At 38.0% G+C, this 25137-nt stretch overlaps 1 protein-coding gene across 1 annotated transcript in view; it reads left to right on the top strand.

The window, feature by feature from the left end:
• Positions 1-25137, top strand: part of LOC115243027 (zinc finger SWIM domain-containing protein 8) — a gene marked incomplete at its 5' end in the record, with an annotated part of 46584 nt that overhangs the window by 14154 nt on the left and 7293 nt on the right. The window contains one exon of the mRNA XM_029819683.1: positions 24783-25037. Within this exon, the coding sequence (XP_029675543.1) occupies positions 24783-25037 (255 nt within the window). The remainder of the gene's footprint in view (positions 1-24782; positions 25038-25137) is intronic.

Here is a 25137-nt window from a genome sequence, read left to right as displayed (position 1 = left end):
TATATGTATATAAAAGCAGTTATCTCATAAAAATTCATAAAATGGCTGATATTAATTCAATTGAATATATCCTCTATCATATATATGGATTGGTAAATATTCCCTTTTTTTCCCTCCATTTTCTCGAGAACAAATCGATGTCGACTGGCTATCGTCGCGTCGGCAGTAGAAATTCGCTCGCGTGCTCACGCTATGAATAAGTGATTGCTCCTTCGAACTTAAACGCGAAAAGTCTTGGCTGTCTGAGCCGCGCACGTGTAGCGTTTCTCACGACAAACAGAAAATTTGCCGTTGTTGCTTTTTTTAATTTGCGTGAAGATTCAAGGCATGTCGCATGCAATTCATTCGGGAACATGTATATGTATAACGTATATAGAAATAAATCTTCAATTGATTTATAATAATATTATGAAGAAGGAATATATATTATTTTATGAATGAGCAAGACTTTCTCTCCATCTCTTCAAATAGTCAAATTGCATCATTCGTGTTGTTGCGAACATCCACGATGGCTGTCCATATTGTGGCCGTTTTCACTGGCGTCGATCGCGCTTACGTCGTTATGTAAATTCGTGCGCTTAGGCACGCGTGAAAACGGCATCGCTTATTCACGAAGTCTCGCCGAATGTGCGGGAATAAAAGGCACCAGCTACGATAATAAATAACGGGCCGGTCCGACGTGCAGAATTTACTTCTCCTTTCGGATTCCTCGCTTGCTCGCGGACATTCGAGGGGACAATAGATTGTTTCACTATTTTCCCCCAGGATATCTACATGCGAACAATATTATACGGTTTATACATATTAACTCCGAAATATTAATTATTAAAGAGAATATTGACGTTTTAATATTGATTGAAAAGCGAAATTGATAAATGAATTTACACATGAATTATTATTTATTCTGACATATCGATATTTTCAAGGTATGCGTGAAATTGCTCTTTCTTTTCTTATAAAATAGCATGTATTAGGACAACATATATGGCGATATATGAGTTAGATTCCGCGAACGACTAACCGCAGTTATATCGAATTTTCATGAGTGTATTACGATTCCTCTAGTATAACAACCTTTCGCTGTATCAGATAGCCATCATGCGAATAATGACATTGTTTCTCGGATAAATTCCACGCAGGAGGATACGAAAGAAGCGAGCATTTACAGTAAGTGGCATTACGCGACCTTAGCCCTTTTAGGGTCGGCTAATTGCGCGGGCGATTTAGTCCAATGAAGGACTGAATTGCGGTTCGTTTCTGAGAAAACATCAGGCACTAAAGGATATATACGAGTTGATGGCGCTTGCAAAAAAACACATTTAATCTACCTAGATAGTCCTGTTCAGTACAGCTCTTTACACGCACACATACACACTATTATCAATAGACGAGTTAGTTAATCATTAATTTATTTTATGTGACGGTGTATAATAAGGTATGGATGATGTAATGTAATTATTATGAATTGAAACTTAATGATAATGATAATTATAAAATATCTCGCATCAATCATATATATCTTTTGATCTGCGGAGTCTTTAACAAATTTCTTCGACGAGAATGTCGATCATTAAACCTTGAGAGTTATAAGCAATTAAAAATGAAGAATTTTCTTCTAAATTTTTAATAATAAAGAAGCGACTTCAAATTGACTAAGTAATCAAGGAAAATGTGAGACACTCTTTGCTTTTTGTCAACTAAGACACAAATAACACAGTCAAAAAGAATATATAAAATGTTAAAAGGGTAATAATAAAAAAGATACAGAGATGGATCTTGAACGAAACGCGTTTCTCGTTAAGAGCAGTCTTGCGTCCATCCTGTTCGTTTAGTTTACTCGATGCACTAAAAATACTCGCAGTAACGCTTAGCGTGGCGACGCGTTAACGCGAACGGGCTACGGAATCAGCTGTGACTTCGTCGCGACTTACAAGAACCAGTCGCAGCGACAACACAATACAACGCTGATCCTCTTTACACAGTTGTGATCAGTTTTAGTATCGTTTCCTTAACTTTCTTGAACGACGTCAAATTTATCTAAGAATTTATCACTAAGAAAATTGTTGAGCTAAGTTTGATCGTTAGATTTCTTGCCAAATTAACAATTTAAATCTTATTAAATCTGAGAATTAGGTGGATTTAAAGTTAATAATTAAAAGAAAGAGAGAGAAAAATAGATTATATATGATTTAGAAATGCATGTGAAATATCGGTCTGGAGATATTCCTAGGATTAAAATCGGAGATTCTCCTGCATAATGCATATTGTACGCCGTGTAAACTACACGCGAGTGTGCGTAGGGCGAAATCCATTCCGACCTACTACAATAACGGTGGCAACGACCGGGGGCTGGAGCGGATCAACGTCGTTCGATAAGATTATAGCGCGGCTCGACGGCGGCAGGTGCAGGTCGAGAACGGCGCGACGCAGGCTCTGGCATAAATTTTAATCTCGCGAGAACGGGGTCACTGGCCGTCCAGGTGTTTCGTCGACGCTGAAAAATAAAATGCGTTTAACGAGCGGGAAAATGTCGCGTCGTTTTTGTGCGAGCGACGATCAATTCGATCGCGCACATTCAATTTGCGGAGTTTGACGAGTTCCGAAACCCACACATGAATCATTTATTTCGTCGGTATTATATTTTCCAAAATAATAAAGCATCTTTTTGATGAGATCTATCACTGTAATCTCTATAATTTAGTCAGCTTTATTTTCCATGCAAATTGTAATATCTTTTGATATTATGCGACATACTCGAAAATATTTGGCAAAAGAGTTAGTTACAATTATAGATCAATATCCCATTTTTTAAATAATATAATGGTTATTAAATTATTAACATCTATCTCCATGACCACGAACAAAGTCGCTACTGTGTTTTTATGAATTTATTCCATCTATAAAATTGGCAGTTGCACCATTTTCAGAATTTTGTTATAATAGAGTTCTATGGCTTTTCCAAATAGTTTCTAATATCTGGATATTCATATTTGATGGAAATCGTGATTACTCCTTTTATATTTTGTATAGCGAACGAATAAATATAATAGGTTCGATGGGAAAATGAAAAGCGTGCCCGGTACGAACACGCGGGTCGATCGAGGGTATATTTTCACGATGTTCTAGCGATGATGTGGATATAGGATTGTGCGAACGTTGCAACGAGAAAATTGGTATTGACACAGGCTGGTGGGATCTCGTAAGTTTGGCTGAGAGACGGGAGTATATAGTCTTTCTTGACACTTTGATATTTTTTCGAAAAAGCATATGTGTAGTGCAAAGTCTGTATATCATATTACTTTATTGTTACCTAAATATATTACTTTATTGCGTTTTATTATCATTCAATGGTCATAAAAAACATGTCGCTATTTATTAGCAGAAACTGTACTACTGTGTACGAAGGAAAACATATAAATCGATTATTCTAAAATATTCTATTTTCTTCCCTTGGCCACAATGCATATTCTATAATTTATTATGAAGAAAAAAGAAATTAATATATAATGGCATTCACGCACACACAAACACTCTCTTTTTTCTCTTGTAAATTAACTACTTTGACCGAGGCTACACATATTATGATAACTGAACGAAGTCGAGGCCGTTATAACTGAAACTATGGCGCTCGGAATTTCCATTTGTACGAGATGCAACTACGTTGATTCATAAGTAATTCTTTGCCAGAGGATGGAAAAGAATTTCAAGGAGTTTTCTGAATCACCGCGTCTTCCTAAAGATTGCTTCGTAGTAGTCTTCTCACGCATGAGTCACACAATGTGTTTTCGCTGTCAGCATTCGTCACATACGATTTCCTGTATAGTAGAAATAATTGAAGGTATCTAAAAGAGACGCGTAATTATGAGAAATAAAACAAATTGACAAGAACACACGAAAACAAGCAAATCGCATAAATAAATTTTAATTTTCGAAAAATATTGGCGTGACAGATTATTGTGAAATTTAAATGGTCAATAATAGTAAACACTTTTCCTATTACAATTTCTCTTGTATTTTATATTACGACCATTTCACATATTAGGGAGTTTTAATCTATTGTTTCATCGGACACCCGCTGTTTCTCTTTTAAGATGAGTCTTTTAATTTACGAATATTTCTTCCTCCCCCCATACACACACATCGGCCAGTCATGGCGATTCGGATTTCTCGTGAGTCATTGCCTCCTACATTTTCGAGCAGCTGCGCCTCGACTTCCTACTCGCTGCATTTAAATTTTATGGTCCTGGTCGGGCCTGGTTGCAATATAAAGACTGTAATGGGAGAGTTGAATTTGAAAGAATTAATTCACGGCTTAATAAAAGAACGGGCGAGCATGTGGGCTACGGCGCGAGATAAATTATTAAAGAAACGTTATGGTCGGCGGGGACAACAACGAATCGTACGATTATACTGTACGTTGCCTCGCTCGCCGTTATATGGTGAAAGCGGGAACAGTTTCTTAAATCTTTCCGGTATACACGTGGGAAATTTACATTTTACTTCCGTCGTTTGCGCCCTTGGGTCGTATTATACGTCACATTTTCTGTCGAAAGCAACATAGCAAAAGTCGTTTACGTAATATGATATACATAATGGCACGATATACATTCTGTATTCTGTTATGAAGACGTTACGATAAATAATGCCATAACTTCTTTCGAATTGTGAAACTAACTTTAACCGAGTTTCGGATTTATTTAGATCTAAACTAATTAACTCGAATTGTCAAAATTAAAAACAAATTTATGTAGGATGTCTTATAAAAGAAATTGAAATTTTTATATTGAAGTTTATATCTCGAGACAATATTGAGTTTTATTAAAATTATGCGATTATGATAAACCGATGACATTCTCCAAAATTTTCGTATTTTTGGCAGCGTACGTTTTTTTTAAATTTATTTATTGTTTATTCTACGATTATCGTAATATGACAGTAGAGCGCGAACAATTGCAAGAATGTCGTCAAAATCGAGAGGAAACAGCCTATTCGGTTGAGCTGAAAAGGAATTCGATCGTGTCGGAACAATATATTCCCTACTCACAGAAGTATCTGTATGAGCGTGTACCATTGTCTCTTCGTTCTTCAGTTTGCGATATACAGGATGCGATGGAGAGAGGATCGCGTATTTTTTTTCCTCATTATACTAACAAACGAAAACGTTCTTTGACGCGTTTAAATTGACAGACCGAAGAAAGTCTCGCATCGAAAAAGAGATGCACTCGCTCGGGAAAATTTAATCATTCATGAAATTAATCGTGTGTTCTACTCTTTAGATAAAGTAAGAGCCATTTTATGGAAATCGAAGAAAAAGAGAGAAAATTTCTTTAAATAGAATTGACACAAAACATATTTCTTTAGTTTACTGATTTATTTATACTTAATGCGATATAAATTTAATTTAGATTTTAATGTTGTAGAGTTTTTAACATATATTAATTTTTTTATACACATTATATTTTATCAATCATCAATATTATTAATCGGTTTCTTAATACATTCACGCAAACTTGCTGATGGAGAATTCTCATTGTCATCGTCGGAATAAATTCGCGATAAATTGGCTAGGTTTGACGGAAGGTGGAGGAAACGAACTGGATCTCATTTGGAGCAAAGCTCGTTGAGCGATGCCTGGTCTCATCGTCCCTCCGTTTCCCCGATTTCCATCACCTTTACCGCACGATCGTTCAAGTACAAATAGCTTGAGATGAGCTTTTCTTCGATTATTGACATGCGATCAGATTTCGAATTTGTAATACGGAAAATAATTCTCATAATGAGGAATATTAATTTTATATTTCTGCGTCACATTACACGATTATACTTCATGCAATCGCTACATCGTTATTTTCAGATATCGTGTGATACACTTAATAATTCTCGAATATAATTTCGCACAAAATAATTGAAACAAGTAGTCGGGTAGACGTTTGTTAACCATCGAGCATCGTGCATGCTTCGGTAGCCCGTGAATTTAATTTAATAGGAAAACTGTTAATTAAGTCGGGACAATATGAAAGAGAGCGGGCAACCTCTCACATCTGAATATATTATACGCGTGTATACGACGCACACATATCGCCTCTGCGGGTTTTATGACTTGCGATGTTAATAAGATCGTGCAATACGAGTAATATCGGCGGTAAACTGGATAACGGCTTTGTGGAGATAACATTCTCGTACGTCCATCTATAATGCTTTAGATTATATATTCTGAATTGAGAGATTCCACTATTCCTATTAGATTCCATCTATTTGTATGAGAAAATCGATGTACGAGCTTATCTCGCGAATAACTCGCTTGAGGAAGCAATACTACCATAGGGAAGCAATCGTACGCGCAATGCACGATGATTCGGATTTATGAAACTTACGTCATCGAAATCATTCCTAAGACTCATCATATACGTAGTCTTCCCGTCTCGTAATCTCAATAATTACTATCCACGAGAAAAATAAAAAAATACAATTGTGCAAACTGAATCGGGTAAAAAGTTAGCGAGACAAAGATTCAAAACCGAAGAAGGAGACGAAAAGGGAACAAAGTAGAAAAGTGGCGGTTGCAGGGATTTCAGGAGAGAAAGAAAGAGAATATACACTAAGAGAGAGAGAGAGAGAGAGAGAGGAGCCCGCGTCGTCATGGCGACCGTATCGATCCCCACGGACCGCGGAGATATGTACGAAACGATTCGCAGTTAGCAAATTCTATCCTGGCACGTTAATACGAGTAGGCTTTGTCGGAGTTGCGAATTGTGCCACATTGAACCTCGCGCGTATAGCCACCACGCGATAGTTGGCCGAGAGTTGGGCAAGCGAGTGCCCGGGCCCGGCCGCAAATTAATTCTCACGTACCTCCCCCTCCTCCCGCCCTCCCCATCTTCCCTCAGAAAAGTCGTCGCCCATTCCCGCGGGGATTCGTCCTCGGAATTCGATGCGATCCGAGTTCGGACTTGCAATGTCATATCATATGGAAATTCGACGCGCATTGTTACGTTTACCGATATTGAAGTTTTCTCGTGAGATATTAAAAGCAAAATGGAGTTTCACATATAATAACTATGTCTTTTCCAATATGATATTTGGCACGAAAATAATGGCTGTCGAATTTTCGTTTTATGCCGACGTGATACTCGTGCTATGTAAAGAAATCAGTGTTATATATGTAGAGTATTTGATATGCATACGCTTTCGCGGCTGGGTATTTTGCTGTCGTAGCGAAAACAATGGTCGTACGATGGAACTGGAACGATGAAATTAAATTACAAATTTTGACAGGTGCGACAGCTGATCCGGTTTACTCTTCACCTCGGCCGGCTGGGGTAAGCCAAGGTCGTCATTAATGCACCAGGTGCAAAATGCTCCGTTTTCAGACTAAACAATGGTCGCGTTTTTTTCTTTCGGGAGCAGCATCAGGCTGTCAATTCGACGAGGTCATTAAAGAAATTGCATTCGATGTCAAATGCGTCAGAATCTCTTTTTGTGAAGGTAAATTCTCTTATTCAAGATTCATTATCAATAGTGATCAATAGTGAGATCTGCACGATATCGTAATTACAAACATCATAATATATATCGCGAAAATACTCCTTAAATATATTTATTACGAATCAGAGGCAACGGGATCGTTAAGCTTTTACTAGTGCCTTCATTAGTCGACTATACCGTGAGTATTGATGCTTCGTTGAAGGATCGTTATCTCTCCTGCTAGAACTCGCAAAAATTTCTATTGCGTATCTAAATTGCTAACAGAAGAGATAATATCCATGATTCGCAAAGAGAGCCGTTAGCGCAAAAGGGTAAACTTCTCGTGAGATACGCGAGTCGCGCTTTGCTATCGTGAAACTGATAGAAAGCGAAGATACGCCGGTGAAAAGTCCGGTGGTTTCCCATTGACGTCTCCTCCGGAAAAAGTTTCCAACGTTGTACTGTAGATTGTAATCGCGTGTAATCAGATTTCTGCAAAACTGCCGCTGCACCTTTTTGCTAAACATTTTTCGATTCAGAAATTCGATTTATGCTCATAGAATAGTAATAACGAACAGATAGCGAGAAAATCAAAATGATCTGCGTATACGATTAATACACGATCGGTTTAGTACCGAAGCAACAATCGGACGCGTAACTAAAAGCATAAACAAGATTTTATTTTATATGATTACACGCGATGCATAGTGTCATCTAAATGCCGTCTACTTATCTTCTTCCGTTTTTTCATTCATCATCGTCGGTTGTTCGCATAAGGTGCTATTATCCCCGAAGAACGTTGCCGGTTCGGCGAATATCTTTTTCCAGTTCGACTAGTCATAGTCGTCACAACAAAGGAGTTCCAGCGACAGACGGTGGATGACCTGCTGGCAGAGACCTGCCCGGTATTTCCACAAATGCTAGCACGCACAAACGGATCCTGCCCGACGGTCCTTTTAAAGATTCTCGGTGGGAAGGGAAAAGATGACAGCCGTATACCTAACAGCGACTCTTTCTTGCAGCACACGGTACATCGTGGGACTTGTGAAAGACCGTTTTCGTTCCTCGACGTTGATATTGTCCAAGTCCAAGCAATCGGGTTTTTCATCGGTCATTGTTTCCAGGAATATCCGCTGCATCTGTACTTGACATTCGAGAAAAAGAAAAATTTAGAAAAAAAAAACAACATTTATTTGACTTATACAATTTGCTTCTTGCTTGGTATAATTTGCAATTGCATTTAAGCCGGCAGCAACGAGAACTTTAATAAGATTGCAAAGATGCTAGGTAGATGCGTCTTTTAGTTCGTCGCTTAATGCGAGTCGCATTAGAGTTCTTTGACCCCTCCGCCGGCTTTCGGACCTGTGAAAGCTTAAAAGAGCGTAAATGCGAGGCGTTTTCTCCGGTTTGACTACACCAGGCTTCCACTGAAAAAGCTCGGCTTTACATAAAATGCATAGGCGTAGAAGGAGAGATCGTTATATGTAGCGACGGATGTAAAAAATCAGCGAGTTAATCCGTATTTTTCTTTTTCTTCAAGTTTCCAACGAGACGACAGCTGCTCATTTAAATGTACTTTCGCGAAGCTTTTCACTAATGCTATATTTCTGTTCGTGTTATACTTATTTGAGATGTATATTCCAATTATCCACTTTATTTGCAGAGTTACAGTAATGTATAACTTCAACGTATAAACATTGCGACAAAGTTATGCAATTTGTTTATGACATGCTTTTCCTTTTAAAACAGTTTACATAAAATGTATGACTTAACCGTGGAAAAATTTTACTATTTATTATGTAGCGACGGATGTAAAAAATCAGCGAGTTAATCCGTATTTTTCTTTTTCTTCAAGTTTCCAACGAGACGACAGCTGCTCATTTAAATGTACTTTCGCGAAGCTTTTCACTAATGCTATATTTCTGTTCGTGTTATACTTATTTGAGATGTATATTCCAATTATCCACTTTATTTGCAGAGTTACAGTAATGTATAACTTCAACGTATAAACATTGCGACAAACTTATGCAATTTTGTTTATGACATCCTTTTCCTTTTAAAACAGTTTACATAAAATGTATGACTTAACCGTGGAAAAATTTTACTATTTATATTTTCGCAATTATATCCTCGTCAATCGATGAAAACAAAAATTCATCTCGCATATATCTTTAGAGTCAGATGATTAATAGCATTGAGTATTCTATTGCGAGTGCAAGTTACAATTATACATGATAGATGTTTCCAAAAATGTTTTCATTAGAAATCGATAACGAACGTGACTCGACTTTCGCCGTTACTTCGTAATCCAATTTCAGTTAGTTTATATCTTGATCTGTTAGACTTCTTCGCCTTTAATCGAAGGCGATTCTTCGGCGCACCGATAGAATTCGCAAGATTTTCTTGCCAGATTACCCGGACAGGTAATCCCGCCGGAAATGGTAGCTACTTTTCGCGTAAACGAGCCGTTATTCAGACTGGCTTGCGTGTAAGCACTTCATATTTAAGCCGCTCGTTTTCCTATTCAAAATGATCCAAAATCGGTCCTGTGCATCGCGTTCGCTTCTTCGTGCGCGACAATATACTGGAAACTTGCTGTTTGAAAATTTTATCATTTATATAAACGCTGTTACTTTATACTTTACGTGTGTAAGGCACGAAGAATTCGAATACTAATTTCGCAATGTTAACGTCTCCTTTGCAAAAAAAAAAAAAAAAAAAAAAAAATGTATCAAAGTTTTTATTTTACGTTCTGTACGGCTCGAGCTGTGTTCTCGATTTATCTGACTTGCGGCAATACCGGCGGTTCGTACGAAAGTTACCTCTTCCGGATCTTCATTTCGCCGCGGCAGCGAAGGACGAGAAGTTTTGTTCCCGTTGCGGAAACACGGTCGAGTTTCTCGTGTGGCTGACTGTTTGTTGAGAGACGACACTTCCTGTTGACACACGACTGCATCGTATCTCCGGCAATACGATCGCCGAGCGGGGCGTATCGGGTATCGAATAGGAAATATCGATTCGCGTACGTCAGACTCGGACTCGCTTTTTATCCGAAAGAAAGGGACATATAAAAGGGAAACGATAGGACGGCGCGCGTCGAAATCTCTTTTTGGTCTTGCCTTTGGAATACACGCGAACATTATTTTGGCAGAATATCAACGTACGGAGAGACACGCGAGTCAATGTGATGTCGTTCGCGGTCACGGAGTTCGCAGCTTGCTGCCGGAAACTGCACGCGATGTGTAATTAAAGTCGGGAATTTCGCGCTTAAACCGCATGTGCGTGCATCGTTTTCCGCTCAAACGGGTATCTGCGCTCGCAAAACGCGACTGTGTCTCTAATTACGCGCTTAACTGCGTCGATTCCCGCGAATCACAACAAGGTTTGGATTAAAAGGCAATATGGAGGCATGATAATACCAAAAAAGATATTTTATTCAACGACAGTTCAATGCGCAGAGACGCATTGTGATAAGTAAAAATTCAATTTAGAGTTTCAATTATGGAGGAGAGGTACTTTGGAACGTAATTCCATACTTTTGTAGTGTTTTTCAATGAGGAAATCGTTTGATTCATTATTCGACGAAGGATTCGAAAAGAGAACGACGAAAAAAAAACGAGCTTAATATAGATCGGCTAAAAGAGGTGAAAGAAGTGCAGATGAGAAAAAAAGAACTCTGCATTCCATCTCCTTTTTTTTGTTCCTCTTCTGTCACGCAAACCGAAATGAAGCATCCAGTATTTCCGATATCCAGTAATTTTGCATTTAGCTCTTTTAAATCCAGGGAAATAGTCGACGTTAAAAGAAATACGAACTCAATATTCTCAAATTACGAAAGAATTTCATGTTTCGAAATAATATGATAAATTAAGTTTTATTCTTATATTTATTATAAAATTTATTCATTCACATTTTCCTCGTAACGATGTTAAAGTAATAAAGTGCTTCAATTTTTTATAATTAGCAAAAAATTAGCATTATTATATCTTAATGATCAAAGTTTTTTTCGAATTTCCCATGAAATTTTCAAGGAACATTCCGCGGTGAATTTCGCTTGACTTCTGAGAGCATTTCCGGTCCATTCAAGTGCGCGGTGAAAGTGCACATTCGCGAGATATTATTGTTATTTTTACAAACTCCTTTTGACAAAAGGAATAATTTGATGATCATATCTGTGAGAGTATCACACAGCAGAATTTTATAAAACACATCAGTGATTTTGTTTATATAAATTTTTCACACTAGTTTCTCGTTTTTAAAAACTAGCTTTGCAAGGTATGCACTGTCACGAAAAAAAAAATTATATATTTAAATTAAAATAGAGATTAGTTTATTTTTATCTGAATATATTTGTTAAAATATATTCAATATAAATACCTGATATATATCTCCACTTAAATACTGTATTTCAGTATAGTATCTCTGTGCATAATGCATGCCGTACATCGAGATTCAAGAATCTTTCCCTGTTTTCCGATATCCTCTTGCTTCTTCGACAGCCACCAACCACGCGTAACTACTTACGTATTATCGGCTTCCAAAGTCGATCGGAAGCACCCTTAAGCTCCTTCCAGGAAGAGTCAGATGGATGCGTTCGATCGTGTGCTATCCTTGTCCTCCGAGGAGCATCCTCGCGGTACAATATAATAGGAGGTGCTCGTCAGGATTAATGGCCTGTGAACACATACACTAACCCCACGATATCTCGGAGTCAACCCTCGAATCGATCTGCCAGTTCTTTTACAAAAGGCATGACGTCTCCAAAACGTTTCCAAGAAATCAAAAGTATCCGTATCGAATAATTTTCACAAAGTCATTGTTTTTAAAATGAAAATGTATTAATATATTTATAGACTGTTTATGTACAGCATAAATAGTTTCTGCGAAACTGGTAATATAAGCTTTATCATTCTATATTTATGTAAATGCATGCAGCTGCACTGGTTTTCGATGACAAATTTTCTTATTTTTTAACATATTCGTTTTCTATCATTGTATAAAAAAATTTCTTAAGATGTTTCTAAGAACAATCATTTTATTTTTTATTTTTTAAACTTGTATATATGATGATGTAAATGCCTAAAGATTTTTTTTTTTTTAACTCATATTTGTGTGCTATTATATTAAAGTAATCTTTATTATTTATATTCTCTTATTAAAAAATATCTAATTTTTCCAAGAATTATACAAGATATTTAAACATTGTATTCGCAATCTGTATTGTTTTTTAATAGTAATTAGCCAATGAGGCAGAGAATAGCGTTCTCACACAACTAAATGAAAAATCCCTTTCGGTTCGTATCCATACGAGATGCTCGTTTTGTTCGTCGCTACTAATAGCGAGACTGAAAAACTGTCTGACGAAGACAAATGTCAAGCAATGGTAATAATGCATCGTGTGCTTCGTCCACCCCGAATATCTCCGGTACGCGTATCTCGGACGTATACATTACTGCGAACCATATTTCATATCCGTGGCACCGCCGGCCAGAGAATCGTCCATTCCGTCGCAGGGTATGGACGTGCTTGTGCACGTGAATTTCACTTCCATACCACAATGTTCTTGGGTCTTAACGTTTATTGATCGACGACGAAGATTATTTGACGTCAGAGTATTTTATATTGACCTTATCTCGATGGAGAGAGAGATAGAGAGAGAAGAGATTTAATGCTTCGCGTGGATAACGCGCTTGGACAAAATTGATTAGATCGTCATTGAGAGATTTGCGTACATTGGAGAAGCTTTTGTATAGTATGTAACGACCTAAATGTAGGAGTCGACGTGGTAACGTTCGGGTAACGGAGATGAAAGGCATCACATTGGCGTAAGAAGATTAATGAAATCGGTTATTCGAGCGTGCGAGCGAGCGAGCGAGCGAGCGAATTGGATCCAGCGGGGTATGATTTTACGGAAGCTTTTCATACGCGAATACCGACATTGTACAGGTTTGATTAATGCGACAGATATGATCGATAAATCTTGCAATCACACATCGATACCTAGCTTCTCGTAGAAAGCACTCGCGGAAAGTATTCGCTTTTATAAAAATGATGAGACTACGTTAGAGTGCACGTTGATCAAACTTCGATCGACTCTTGCGACCTGCTTTTAAATTAAAAGTTGAGAATATTGAGATGTTCCGGGGGGGGATTGAGAAATTTAAAAAATTATACGAACCCGGAATTTTCTATTCTTTTTTCCAATCGATTTCCTTTCGTACGAGACACGGACAAGGATTTCGACGAGAAATTCATCTCGCCGTTTTTACGCGTCGCTCATCAAGGCGAACGACGACGGAGGAATCTTCACGCGAGATTAAATCAGTTACACGGAACGGCCTTCGTACGGCAACGTGACATATCGCATTACGGCAAAATGGCTCTTTGTCCTCGTTTTCGCGCGGCGAGGGTGGGCGACCTCTTTCAGGGTGCAACGGCAGAAAGGGATTCTGAAATATGAGCGGGAGCTGCGCGAGAAAGGTCCTGTGTACACATACATACACACACATACACATATACGTTTCGATCCTTCGTCGCTGCACAATCGCCGCGCAAATACGTCATTCTTTTTTTTTATTCGAACGACTATAGGCGCGACGCTTGACTTTGACATTTTAATAGACGAGTCGAAATATTTTGCGTAAAATCTCTTGCGTGTAATTAATAATAGTTACAGAGCACAATGACAGATATGTATAAGTTTGTTAGACTTCATCTCTAATTTGTGAATTATTTAAATGACACTTGACATATAAATTTCTCTCATAAAATTAGAGATTTTTAAATCTTTAACTGCAAACATTGTGTATATGAATATTCGACCAGGATCGGGAAAACGATTAACCAATTGAGTAATTTGTGTCACGATATTTAATGAAATTTGCCTTATCTGCGAAATGACTACTGATTTCTTGGAATGGAAATTTTAAAAATTAATTTTGCCGGCAACAACTATTCGTCTTGCTTTCGAAAATGTTTTCTCTCTTTCTTTCTTGTTTTATTTCCATAATGCTCGGTGAATCTACCTCCGACCCGGAAGAGCCATCTCGCTCGACCGCAAATTCAATACCGTCGTTACCGAGGCCTCGATAAAAATCGACGAGAATGTTCCGGCCGATGGAAAGGACAAGGTTCGTCGCGCCGGGTGGTATTACAGTCGAAAGCGCCGTTTCCTTACAGGAAAGATATCGAGACAAACCGCGAAAAATCCGAAGAATATGAAACGTCCTGTTAAAGAAGGATTTACTTTAATTGTGTACGTCAAAGTCTGAGAACGTATTAGGAAGCTATATTCTATTTACAATTGCATTGATAATTTATCAATTATTTATAAACTGATTGATCAAGAATTACTTTTATATGTAGATCCATAAGAAACCAATATTTTATAATTTTACGTCGCAGGATTATGCGCTCAATAAACTTAAATTTTTGGACAACGATAAATTTGATCCCTCTCTCTTGCCTCGAATTTTAAGCATCATGATAGTGCTCGTTAATCTATCTAATTACTATCAGAAAAGAGAGACAGGAAAAATAATGATATAGAAAATTGGTCTCTAACGCCGCTTTATTGTAAAAGATTTTATTATAGGATGACGAAATCTTTCGCATCGATTAACTGATCGGTCTGACAATATTCAAATATTCACATATGATACATATATGCATCGCATGACGTTTCGGAAATGTATGATATAAATCAGTCAGCACGAAGGAAAGTCCAGTTGCGGATACGAGCGAAAAAAATTCGCTCATCGGCGACAAACGGTTCACGCGGGATGTACGAAAGACGAATAAACAATTTTTATGGGACGAAGATAAAAATTGAAATCTCACGGGTGCCCCTTCTCATCTCTCTCCCCGCTTTTCGAGCTGCCGGCAGATATCGATCGTCGGAGGTCGATGCACCACCGACGTTACGCTACGTGAAATTCATTTTTAGGGGCCCCGGGGGAGGTGTTCTGAAATTCACGGCTGGAAGTAAAACGGAATAGAACAAAAATGTCAATCGCGATTGCGGAAAGAAAAAAAAAAAAATCCCCTTTTCCGCGCGCGTCGCGTCGATGCTTTGAAAAGTGCACCGATGTCTCGCGACATCGTCCGAATGCTCGTGTATTCGATTTCCCTTTCTATCGAATTTTATTCTAGACTATGCCGCAGAGAATTCCAGACAACTATCAAATTTGCATTCAACGCATCTATTTTAGTAGATTGTTGTATTATACATATTCCTTTGTTATCCCCCGTCCCCCCGTCCTCGCAAGCGCTTCTCTTGCTGCTTAAAATATATTATCACATTTACGATAATTCCGTATCGTTTCGCGAGAAACAATGTTCCGCCGGGTCCGGTTGCCCATTGTTAATCCTTAATTACGAGATTACGACCGTTATAATTGCGCGAGAGCAACGTGATATTTTTGCGCTAAATATCGCTTTTAATTAAGGTGCTCGATGCTTCCTGAAATTTCTGGCATTCGTAAGGTATTTCATTAGCGTCGCTCGAGGGCTGCGAAGACTCGAGCAGTTTAGTAAAGAGCTTGTTTCCTATAAGGATCCTTTGTAATAATAGCTCGTGCATGGTATCGTCATCCACGAACAGTGTAAAGGCTGTTTCTCCTACAGGCGGAAGGTATAACGACGAATACCTTGTTTCTCTAATAATGTATAATGGCAATCGCGTTACGAAACGATTGGACCTGCGGCTGTGCACATATTTTCGCGAAACTTTTAATTTGTTCCTCCCACTCAATGTACTATTTAAATTTACTTTATTTAAAATATCATTGAATCTCTCTCATACTAATAAAAGTATTATACATATAATAGTCCTATGTACATAAAACCAGAGAATTATTTATATATTTTAGAACAGTATAAAAGGATATAAATTATTCCAAAGTGCGATATGAAATTACGCTACGAGTTTTGTATTCTATATACTTTATATTAAAGCAATCTAATATTTCTTAATATAACTTCTTAATAAATAACCTTTTAATATAACTTCTGCAGTAGTTGTGCGCGTGTCGGAGTTTTGACTTTTATGGGAAGTAACTTTCATGATACATCTCGCGGGAGAGCTCTTCGAAAAGAAGGACGCACGTAGTGCCATACGTTGGGAAAACGTTGACGCGGACTGCGTAAAGAGGCATTGTAAACTACGAAACAAAGCGTGAAAGCGTCGCTATTTTAGGTGGAAATTAACGAGACGGTTCCCTCAGGAAGTAGAGCATAAAACGCGATATATTGTACATCATGTAAATATTTGATGATATTTTAAACCTTTCAAAATTGCTCACACTTTGTTCTATTTTAAATCTGTATAGGATTCTGAGAACATGGCGCTCGTTTTTTTTTTATATAAAAAATTGAATTATTCTCTGCAACTTCTTTTACAATGGAATTACTGACTTTGGCGAAATACATACGCTCAACGAGCGCACGAGTTGAATCATTAATGTCGCAACGGGGGGAATTTCGTCGCGTTTAGAAAGTAAATATTCTCCACGTGCCTTTTTGGACCACCTTGTACGTAGCTTGGTCGTGGTTTGCATTATGTCGTGCAGTTTGTAAACACGATGGCTCGGGGGCGCGAGCGCCGAGTTTAACATGCTCCGCTAAACGCACGTCCGTTGAATAATGCACGTCTCTTTTATCCCCGACGCGACATTCCCCGACGAGAGAGCGACTCGCGCGGGAGCGTAACTCATGGGTTTTATCGTTTCTCATCGCTGTGAAAAAGACCGGTGTTTCGACAAATCCCGGTCACACATGGATGGATAAACCTTTTTCGATGTTAGCGCGAGAAATACGGCATTCACCGAGTAAACTGCGAGTTAATCCGCTGAGAAATTGCCTTCGAAAGAGAGGATCTTTATCAGGAAAAGATAAATGTCTCCGTCTCGTTATTATATAAGCAATGTAAAATTAATAAATAATAATATTTATTACATCATACATTTTTTTGCAAAGTCTACTTTGTCACAATTTTCGTTGAGTATTTTTTGGCGTGCATTAGTTCTGGGAAAGAGGATAAAAATAGCTAGTGCAACGAGAAGCAAGAAACGGGCCTCCTTGCCGAAGGAGCGGAAATACGAGGGATGAAAACGCTCGCGCGCATCGCGAAAATGAGCGAGAACAAGGGGCATTACGCAAATGAGGAGAGCACGGATGGAAGGGAGAGGCCGGGCTCTCGTTGGGAACGGAAAACAATGGTTAATGCCCGCGGTTGTAATCGGAGAAATGTCTCCTCTCTGCCATGGAATTCGAAAAAAGGATTAAAGTTGGAATATAAAAATGGGGCGAGGTTGAGATAATATGTGTTAACCCTCGGGGCACTTAAATTTTCTTTCCGAATAATAAATGTATCTTTTACATTAGTCCGATTATTAAATTTTATTATTGAAAATGGTATAGTACGAAAGAACAATATTTTTACTATTGTTTAATCGAAGAAAAATTAATTAAATCGCGCAAAGAATTTGTAAGTAAAGTTTGTCGAGTATGCGTCATGAAATATTTTGTATTTTATTTCCAGGCTGAAAAATCTAATAAATTAATAATGCGATTCGAGAATAAGAAAAAGATAAATGTTTAGTCTATCGCAGGCCAACGAATTTTTTAGCAGATTTTGGCGCGTTTTTTAATGAACTACGGTGCTAAGGAAATATATCCTTGACAGCGCAATTCATGACGATTAATAATTATGCGACGTTCGAATGACAAAAGCATTAAATTCAGTGTATTTAAAGGGATTCAAACGGGAAAATTTGTCTGTTGCCTCCAAGATGAAGTTTAACCTTTAGTGATTTAGGGTAGTTCGCGGAAAGACTTTTCCATCCGATCCTCGTCTCATCCGGGTAAAGAAGAAAGTTTGTAATACGTTGACTGTGCCCCATGAATCATATTTAATTCATGATACAGTCGCGAAAGTTCGCGCTAAGGGAAACTTTTAATCCGGAGAAATTCGCGCTTCGAAGCGAACGCAGCCGTTTGGAATTCAGCAATTTGTTATTTCGATCAACGCCAAAATTGGCGTGAGAAGCTCGCGATCATTCGTGACGGACGAGTCATTCTCGATTCATCTCCATGCAACGCGATGACTCAACATAACATAAACAAAGAGTTGGTTAATCATCGAACTCGCGAGTCGCATGGTTTGATGGTGAGAAAAGTCGGGACCAACGTAACATCACGGATTACGAAATATGACTTTTGTTAGTCCCATCGTGTTACTTTCTTCTCATCGTACTTTTGAAAGCGTGACGAGAGACGCGAACTTAAATAGCAGTTTATCAAGGCGGAAAGTTGAGTGATCCATTTATACGATGCATCCAGGCGACGAGGAAACGCGTTTCTCGTATCTTCGAGCGAATGAAAAGTTTCTCCCAATCTACACGCCGAGATCCGAAAAATCTGCGCGGTCCACTTTTCTCGGGTTCCTGTCGCGAATTTCAAACTTCCTCCATTCGATCTCTATCTCTTTGCGCAAACAAGCTGATCTAAATATATTTTACGAACTGAGACAGGGATGAAGTTCTCCGATATCAGAAATAATAGTTTTTTTTTTACGTTATTCAAACGCACATTGTTTGCACATGAATGCACTTTTTTTATTTTTGTTTGAATACTTCTAGTAAAAAAGATATTCAAAAAAAAACTTTGGGGGGGGGGCGCAGTTTTCATGAAGAATTCGATCAAGCAATCCAATCAGAAAATTTAAACGTATCAATTTCTTTACACGTCTACAAAAGTCTCGCTTTTAAATCTGTATCATCTAGAGAGATATTGGAACAATTTTTCCTCACGTTTTTGTCTTCTGTATATTCAGTAAATCTAAAATGATTTGAAGGGAGCGTGTGCGTAGCATCGCTAAGTAATAGAGTCACGTTGTAAACTATCATATTAAAACAAAGTTTAAGCATTCGCACTGTGTTAAAGACTTCTTATATCCTCGCCATTTGGCAAGAATGCAATTTCATTTTGCGATGAACCGAGACAAGACGGACGTCCCTTTATTATGTTAAAAGTTCTTACAGTTTCCATGGCCCCGAGACGCGTTCCCTCCCATAGTGGGCGTATTTAAACACGGTTCTGGATTAAGCTCGCTCTTTGAAACGAAATTCCTCTGAACTCAAAAGCTTCAATTTATTATCAATTGATTTGAAATAATACACGATTTTAATCACGAATGGAACGAGATTCTTCTTTCATTCAAATAAACAGACCTGTTGTGAAATAGCATGCTTACAGAGCATTCCTGTATTTTTATATTAAACAATTGTTGCTTCTCTCTCTCTCTCTCTCTTTCTCTTTTTCTTTTTTCTATACAAAATTTTTTGACATGTTCGCTAAATAACGAAAACGTCATTGCTTTCTAACAAAATCGCTTACCAGTCAATTTAATCGCTCGTTCTTTTTACCACGCGTTTTATCGCGAGGCTTGCGGCGCATAACGACATCGATCCTTTATCCGAGGGGGTCGACTGCGAAGAGGAACTCGGCGGAGAACGAGTTGAAAATTTGCAGTAAACGTGCGCGAGCGCGCAATAGTTAACGAACCGTTACTCGGTTCCATCGGTCAACACATCGATGAAGGCGCTTTGATGTTCCATGATTGCACAACGCGACTGTCGGCAACAATCACTTTTCCCTACTGCTCGCTACAAGAAACAGAAATAACGACGGAGATACAAGCGGAGAGCTTTCCCGAAAAAAAACGCGAATGAAAAGCGTACAGAGTTGCGGAAAATACAATCATTCCCTCTCGGAAAATCCTTTTTAATCTTTCGAAGCGCGATACAATCGTTCTCTCTTTCTTTCAACCTGCTCACATTCATCGTTAACAGAGATTCAGCTTTTCGCCAAAGTCGTGCCTACATATGTATCTAGAAATTTATTTCGGTTAGTACAATTTGGGAATGTATCACACTCCGACAACGTGACGACCATTCACGATTTTGGAAACGGTTAGATTTTATTCTTCGCAAGTTTTGTCATAATACGAAATTTAGCGGCAAAACGTGCGGAATCTCCGCCACTTCGCAACTCCGGCGAGATAAGAACGTGCTACATAAAGAAAATCATATACTTAGTAGTCCACCGGTGAACTCCTTTCCAGAATTTACCTTTGAGATTACGGTACGATTCTCATTTGGAGACGAAGCAAAGTTCTCGTCGATTTAATAAAAATCCATTATTTAGCATATTTTCGAAACTACGACCATCCAATTCCATCTTTATATTTAAAGATATCGTTTCTTTTCGATTTAGACGGTAAAGTAACAAGGAATAGATGCGCCAAGAAATGCGAAATTACGGCGATTGATTCTTTTATGAATCCGCGCAACACATCACTCAAAAAAGTGGTATTGCAACTACAGCAAAAATTTTCTGGGTGCGCAAAATTAACTGAGGTACATAAATGATTAGCAAATACTGTGATATCGCATATGTTTCGCATTTAATCAATCTAAGTGACAGAGACAGAATTTATATCTGAACTGTTTGTGAAAATTAGAAAGAATGTTTTTCTGTGGCGCCTATCCATGTTAAGGCCAATCATACTTGTTATAAAGTTTGACTGTGGTACACAGAAAAAATTAGCGACAAGAAACAAATGAATATATAATCCCCACATCTAACATATTTGTATAACGCGCCCAATCTATCCAGCTCTTTTAAACAATTTCTCTCAATTTTTCGATGCTGCAGTTATAATTGGCAGTTATATTTCTCACAAAGATCGTTCCAGCTGTAGTATCGAAACTCATATTTATCCAATGCAGTGATTAACATTTGGCAATGGGACCTAAATTTTCTAGAAGATATTATTAGAATATTGCTGCTATAAATTCTATATGTAACAGACAATATTCTAACAGATACAAAAAATAGCGATAAATTTTTGTTGTGACACCTAGAAATCTACCTATATCAGCAAGACATTTTTTTGAGTGATATGATTTCATGCGTTCAACCGTAAAACGGGCACGAATGCCGTCATTGGAGATAAAACGAAAAGTATCTCTCTCTCTCTCTCAAGGCGTTGCAAATTTGAACAAACACTCTCGCCACTGTGCCGTGTAATAAGCGAGGCGGATAAGACGAATTCGGAATTAGATGCAAATTTTATTCTCTCCTCGTCGAGATTGTATTTCATGGAATTTAAAAAAGATAATCCCAGTGGTTACGTACATTCGCGGTTCACGTTCCATTTACGCGGAAAATGAGTTTTGGTGGGCGCTCGTCTATAAAAATTCACGGATCTTCATTTGCCTTCAAGTATTTTCATATTATTCTGCAAGGAAAAAAAAATATATATATATATCGTGATTATATTGTTTATTTTACTACGTACGATATATCGTCGCAACTATTCCCGAACTATCTCAATGTCCGTAATCAACAGAATACGCTGATTGAATCCACCGAATCGCCGCAATTGTAAGTATAGCGGTGATTGTTCAAAGCAGGCGGTTTAATGCGACTGCTAAGCTCGACAGTTCGATTATCCTATCGCGCCGATCGTATTTGCCGTATCCGTGAAATGCAGCCGCGCTCATTCGATGGAACCCGAGAGCACGGGGGAGTTTCTCGCGGGCTTTCGAGAGCCCGAGCGGAAATAACGTTACCGTGCTGCGGCCTATTATTAATGGAAATTCAATTTCTATTGATTCAATTTCAATTTGATTGCCGGAGTATCCGGATCGCGGAAACTGAACATCGCTATGCGAACTCGTAGAAATATTTGTTCGCACATCTATCGCTCTTCCCGTAAATACATTTTAATAGCGCATAGATATTTCGATCGAACAGATCCTAGAGCTATTGTTCCAGTCTGCGTGATTCGCCCCCTCGGGATATTCGCGATTCTACTCTTTGATTAATCACGAGGAGCTTTCAAAATAACCGGATCCGATTAAATATCGAGCTCTTTTACGAGAAATCAAAATATTTTCAACACATTAATAATTTTTCTTTTATTCCGAAAAGCTAGATATCTTCTTTATTTATTCTTTTTTAATTCCAACGAAAGAGATTTTAATGCCGCGAGCAGTAATATTTCGCAAAATTAAATCATGATCCAAATTGAGAGGCGTCAACTCGATAGCATCGTTCCCTTTCCGTTCGATCGAGCAAATTCCGTGTATATAACGCGGCCATGAAGCAATGGAAATTTTTCCAAATTGTTGGTACTCGACGCTAGATTGGATGCACGATCGTTCGAGAGAATTTTCCGGCCGCAGCTTTCGCTGAAACTGAAGGAAATTGCACCCTACACGTGAAAGACCTGGAAGAAGTAAAAGGCGAGGAAAAATATGTGAGCTTTTTATTCATTTAATGGCGTTTTACTCTCTCTCTCTCTCTCTCAATTTGTCGTATCTGCGTTGCTGCGAAAACTTGTTAGAAATTCCCCGCAACAAGTCGCCCGCGTAAATTTCCGCGTCGAATATCACGTGTAACGTGTAAACGCGTGCGTAAACGTAGTACTTAAACATGTGTAAATTCGCGAATCAGCGCTCATTCATTAATTCGGCTGATTATTTTCACAACGGCCTGAGCTATTTCCTTCGCTCGTTATTCCACGTAAAGTGGGAATATGCATGAATGTGCAGATACTTCTGCATCGTATCCATCACGAGAAATACATTTTTTGCTCTATTTCGATTTTGATGGTCTTACTTTCCGAGAAAATATTCGCGATGTCATATTCTTTTGTTTGAAACTCAAAGTTGCGTCCCTGCCGGCCGTCCTAGCTAAAGATCGATAAAGTGCTTGTGAGTAACATTCTGTGGAAACCCTCGCATATGTCGCTTGCATTGGAAAAATGAAACTACGCCTGCAACTTAATTTAATCAGGGACAGATAAAATTTTTTGACGATAATTTATTATCCATGTGATGGAGTAAACATACGGAACTTTTATAGAGAAATTGTACACAAAAAATCCACATCTTGTTCATATAATTTTTCTTTAGTATAAATTATCTAAATTTCTTTCTTTCTTTGTAATGCATATCATGGAAGTTGCATAGAAATCGTATATAAATGGAAAGTCATAAGTTTCGTATAATCCATTATATGAAATTTCATATTTTTCAATTCAGAGAAACATCCTATCGAACCGTTTTATTTTCTCTATTGATTGTAATTATAATTAAAGAACATTTGCGAGCATGGTTAATCATCGTGTTGTTTTCGTTATTATTCGAATTACTCTTAATGCTTCTAAACTTAATTAAGTGTGTATTTAGATGAAATTCCCTCTCGAGTCCGCATTATTGCTATTGACTGTTCTGGTTGTGTAAGTTCCCCTTGGTAGAATTATATAGGGGAAATAATAAACGGACTAATATTGTACGTCATGCTGTGCGGTATTTTTATGTATTTTTAACATCTTGACATCTCCGACGAGTCGACTGTATAATGTACGAAGCGTCCCTCCACAACTATTTGCGATATTTTTAATCTCGGTATCTGAGAGATATACATCAGGAAAAATATATACAGGAATAATATATGTATATAAATAACAAAATATGTATGGGACAAATGTTAAAAATAGTTTGATATATGAAACATATGTGAGATATATAAATACATATTTTGAACACAATTTCTCAATGATAAGTTTTAGAAATGACCATTTCTGTATTCGCATACATAATCTTTACTTTTTAGAATAATTGTATATTATTTTATATTGTATTTGTGTGTAGTAACGACATTCAATAATTATAGATAAAATTACATTTTATTACATTTAAATTGGACGCGTTTTATTCAAGTGATATTTCCCAATCAGAAAGAAGATCTGCGTGAAGACAAAGTTTCACAGATGACGTGCGTACGTTTTCCTGTGATAATGTCCCCGGATAGTTTTTATTCTCTCTCGAGTACTTGTATCAAGTTTATCTTTTGAAAAAATCGAACGCGCTAATTTAGAGACACGCTAACTTGCAAGCGGTGAACTCGCGAGTATGCTCGATTATTATTGCAGTTCCCGTAAGTCGCAAGAAAATATCGCTGTCGCGGCTAACTCGCGACAAACTATTTTTCTGCACGAGCCCGGTGTACGTAATTATAGAGAGAGAAAAGGAAGGTGGAGTACCATGCAATTATATATTGCCTAGCTGTGCAATAAACGAATGTATGCGCGTCTATAAAAGGAGAAAGAAGATAATACATGCATATATTGTCAACGTTCAATTTTTTTTTGGTCTAAATTTATGAACAATTATCGATAATTTTTTTAATAACCGCTAACAGCTCCTATTTATTATCATCCTCGATATATTGTAATCTTGTTACAGATGCACAACAAGCGGTGCCAACTCTTTGCGAACTTTCGGCACGATGCGTCGCGTCTCATATTCCTTTCGAGTTGGTGGAGCACTTTTATCCTCCTGTACCGGAGCAGCTCCAGCTGAGAATAGCTTTCTGGAGCTTCCCCGATAACGAAGAGGATATACGGCTTTATTCGTGTCTCGCGAATGGTAGTGCCGATGAATTCGTCCGTGGCGAACATCTCTATCGTGCGAAAACCGTCAAGGAGCCATTGCAGATCGGTAAGATATTCTCCTTTTCATTCACTCTCACTTTACGCGATATCTTTTTATTGAAGAAAAAGGAGTATTATTATAGAAGAACCAACCTATTTTTTTTTTT

This window comes from Formica exsecta, unplaced genomic scaffold (assembly GCF_003651465.1).
Source record: "Formica exsecta isolate Colony F162 unplaced genomic scaffold, ASM365146v1 scaffold669, whole genome shotgun sequence".
NCBI lineage: Eukaryota > Metazoa > Arthropoda > Insecta > Hymenoptera > Formicidae > Formica > Formica exsecta.
The sequence above is the reverse complement of the archived record's forward strand: the minus strand, read 5'-3'. Positions and strand labels throughout refer to the sequence as shown.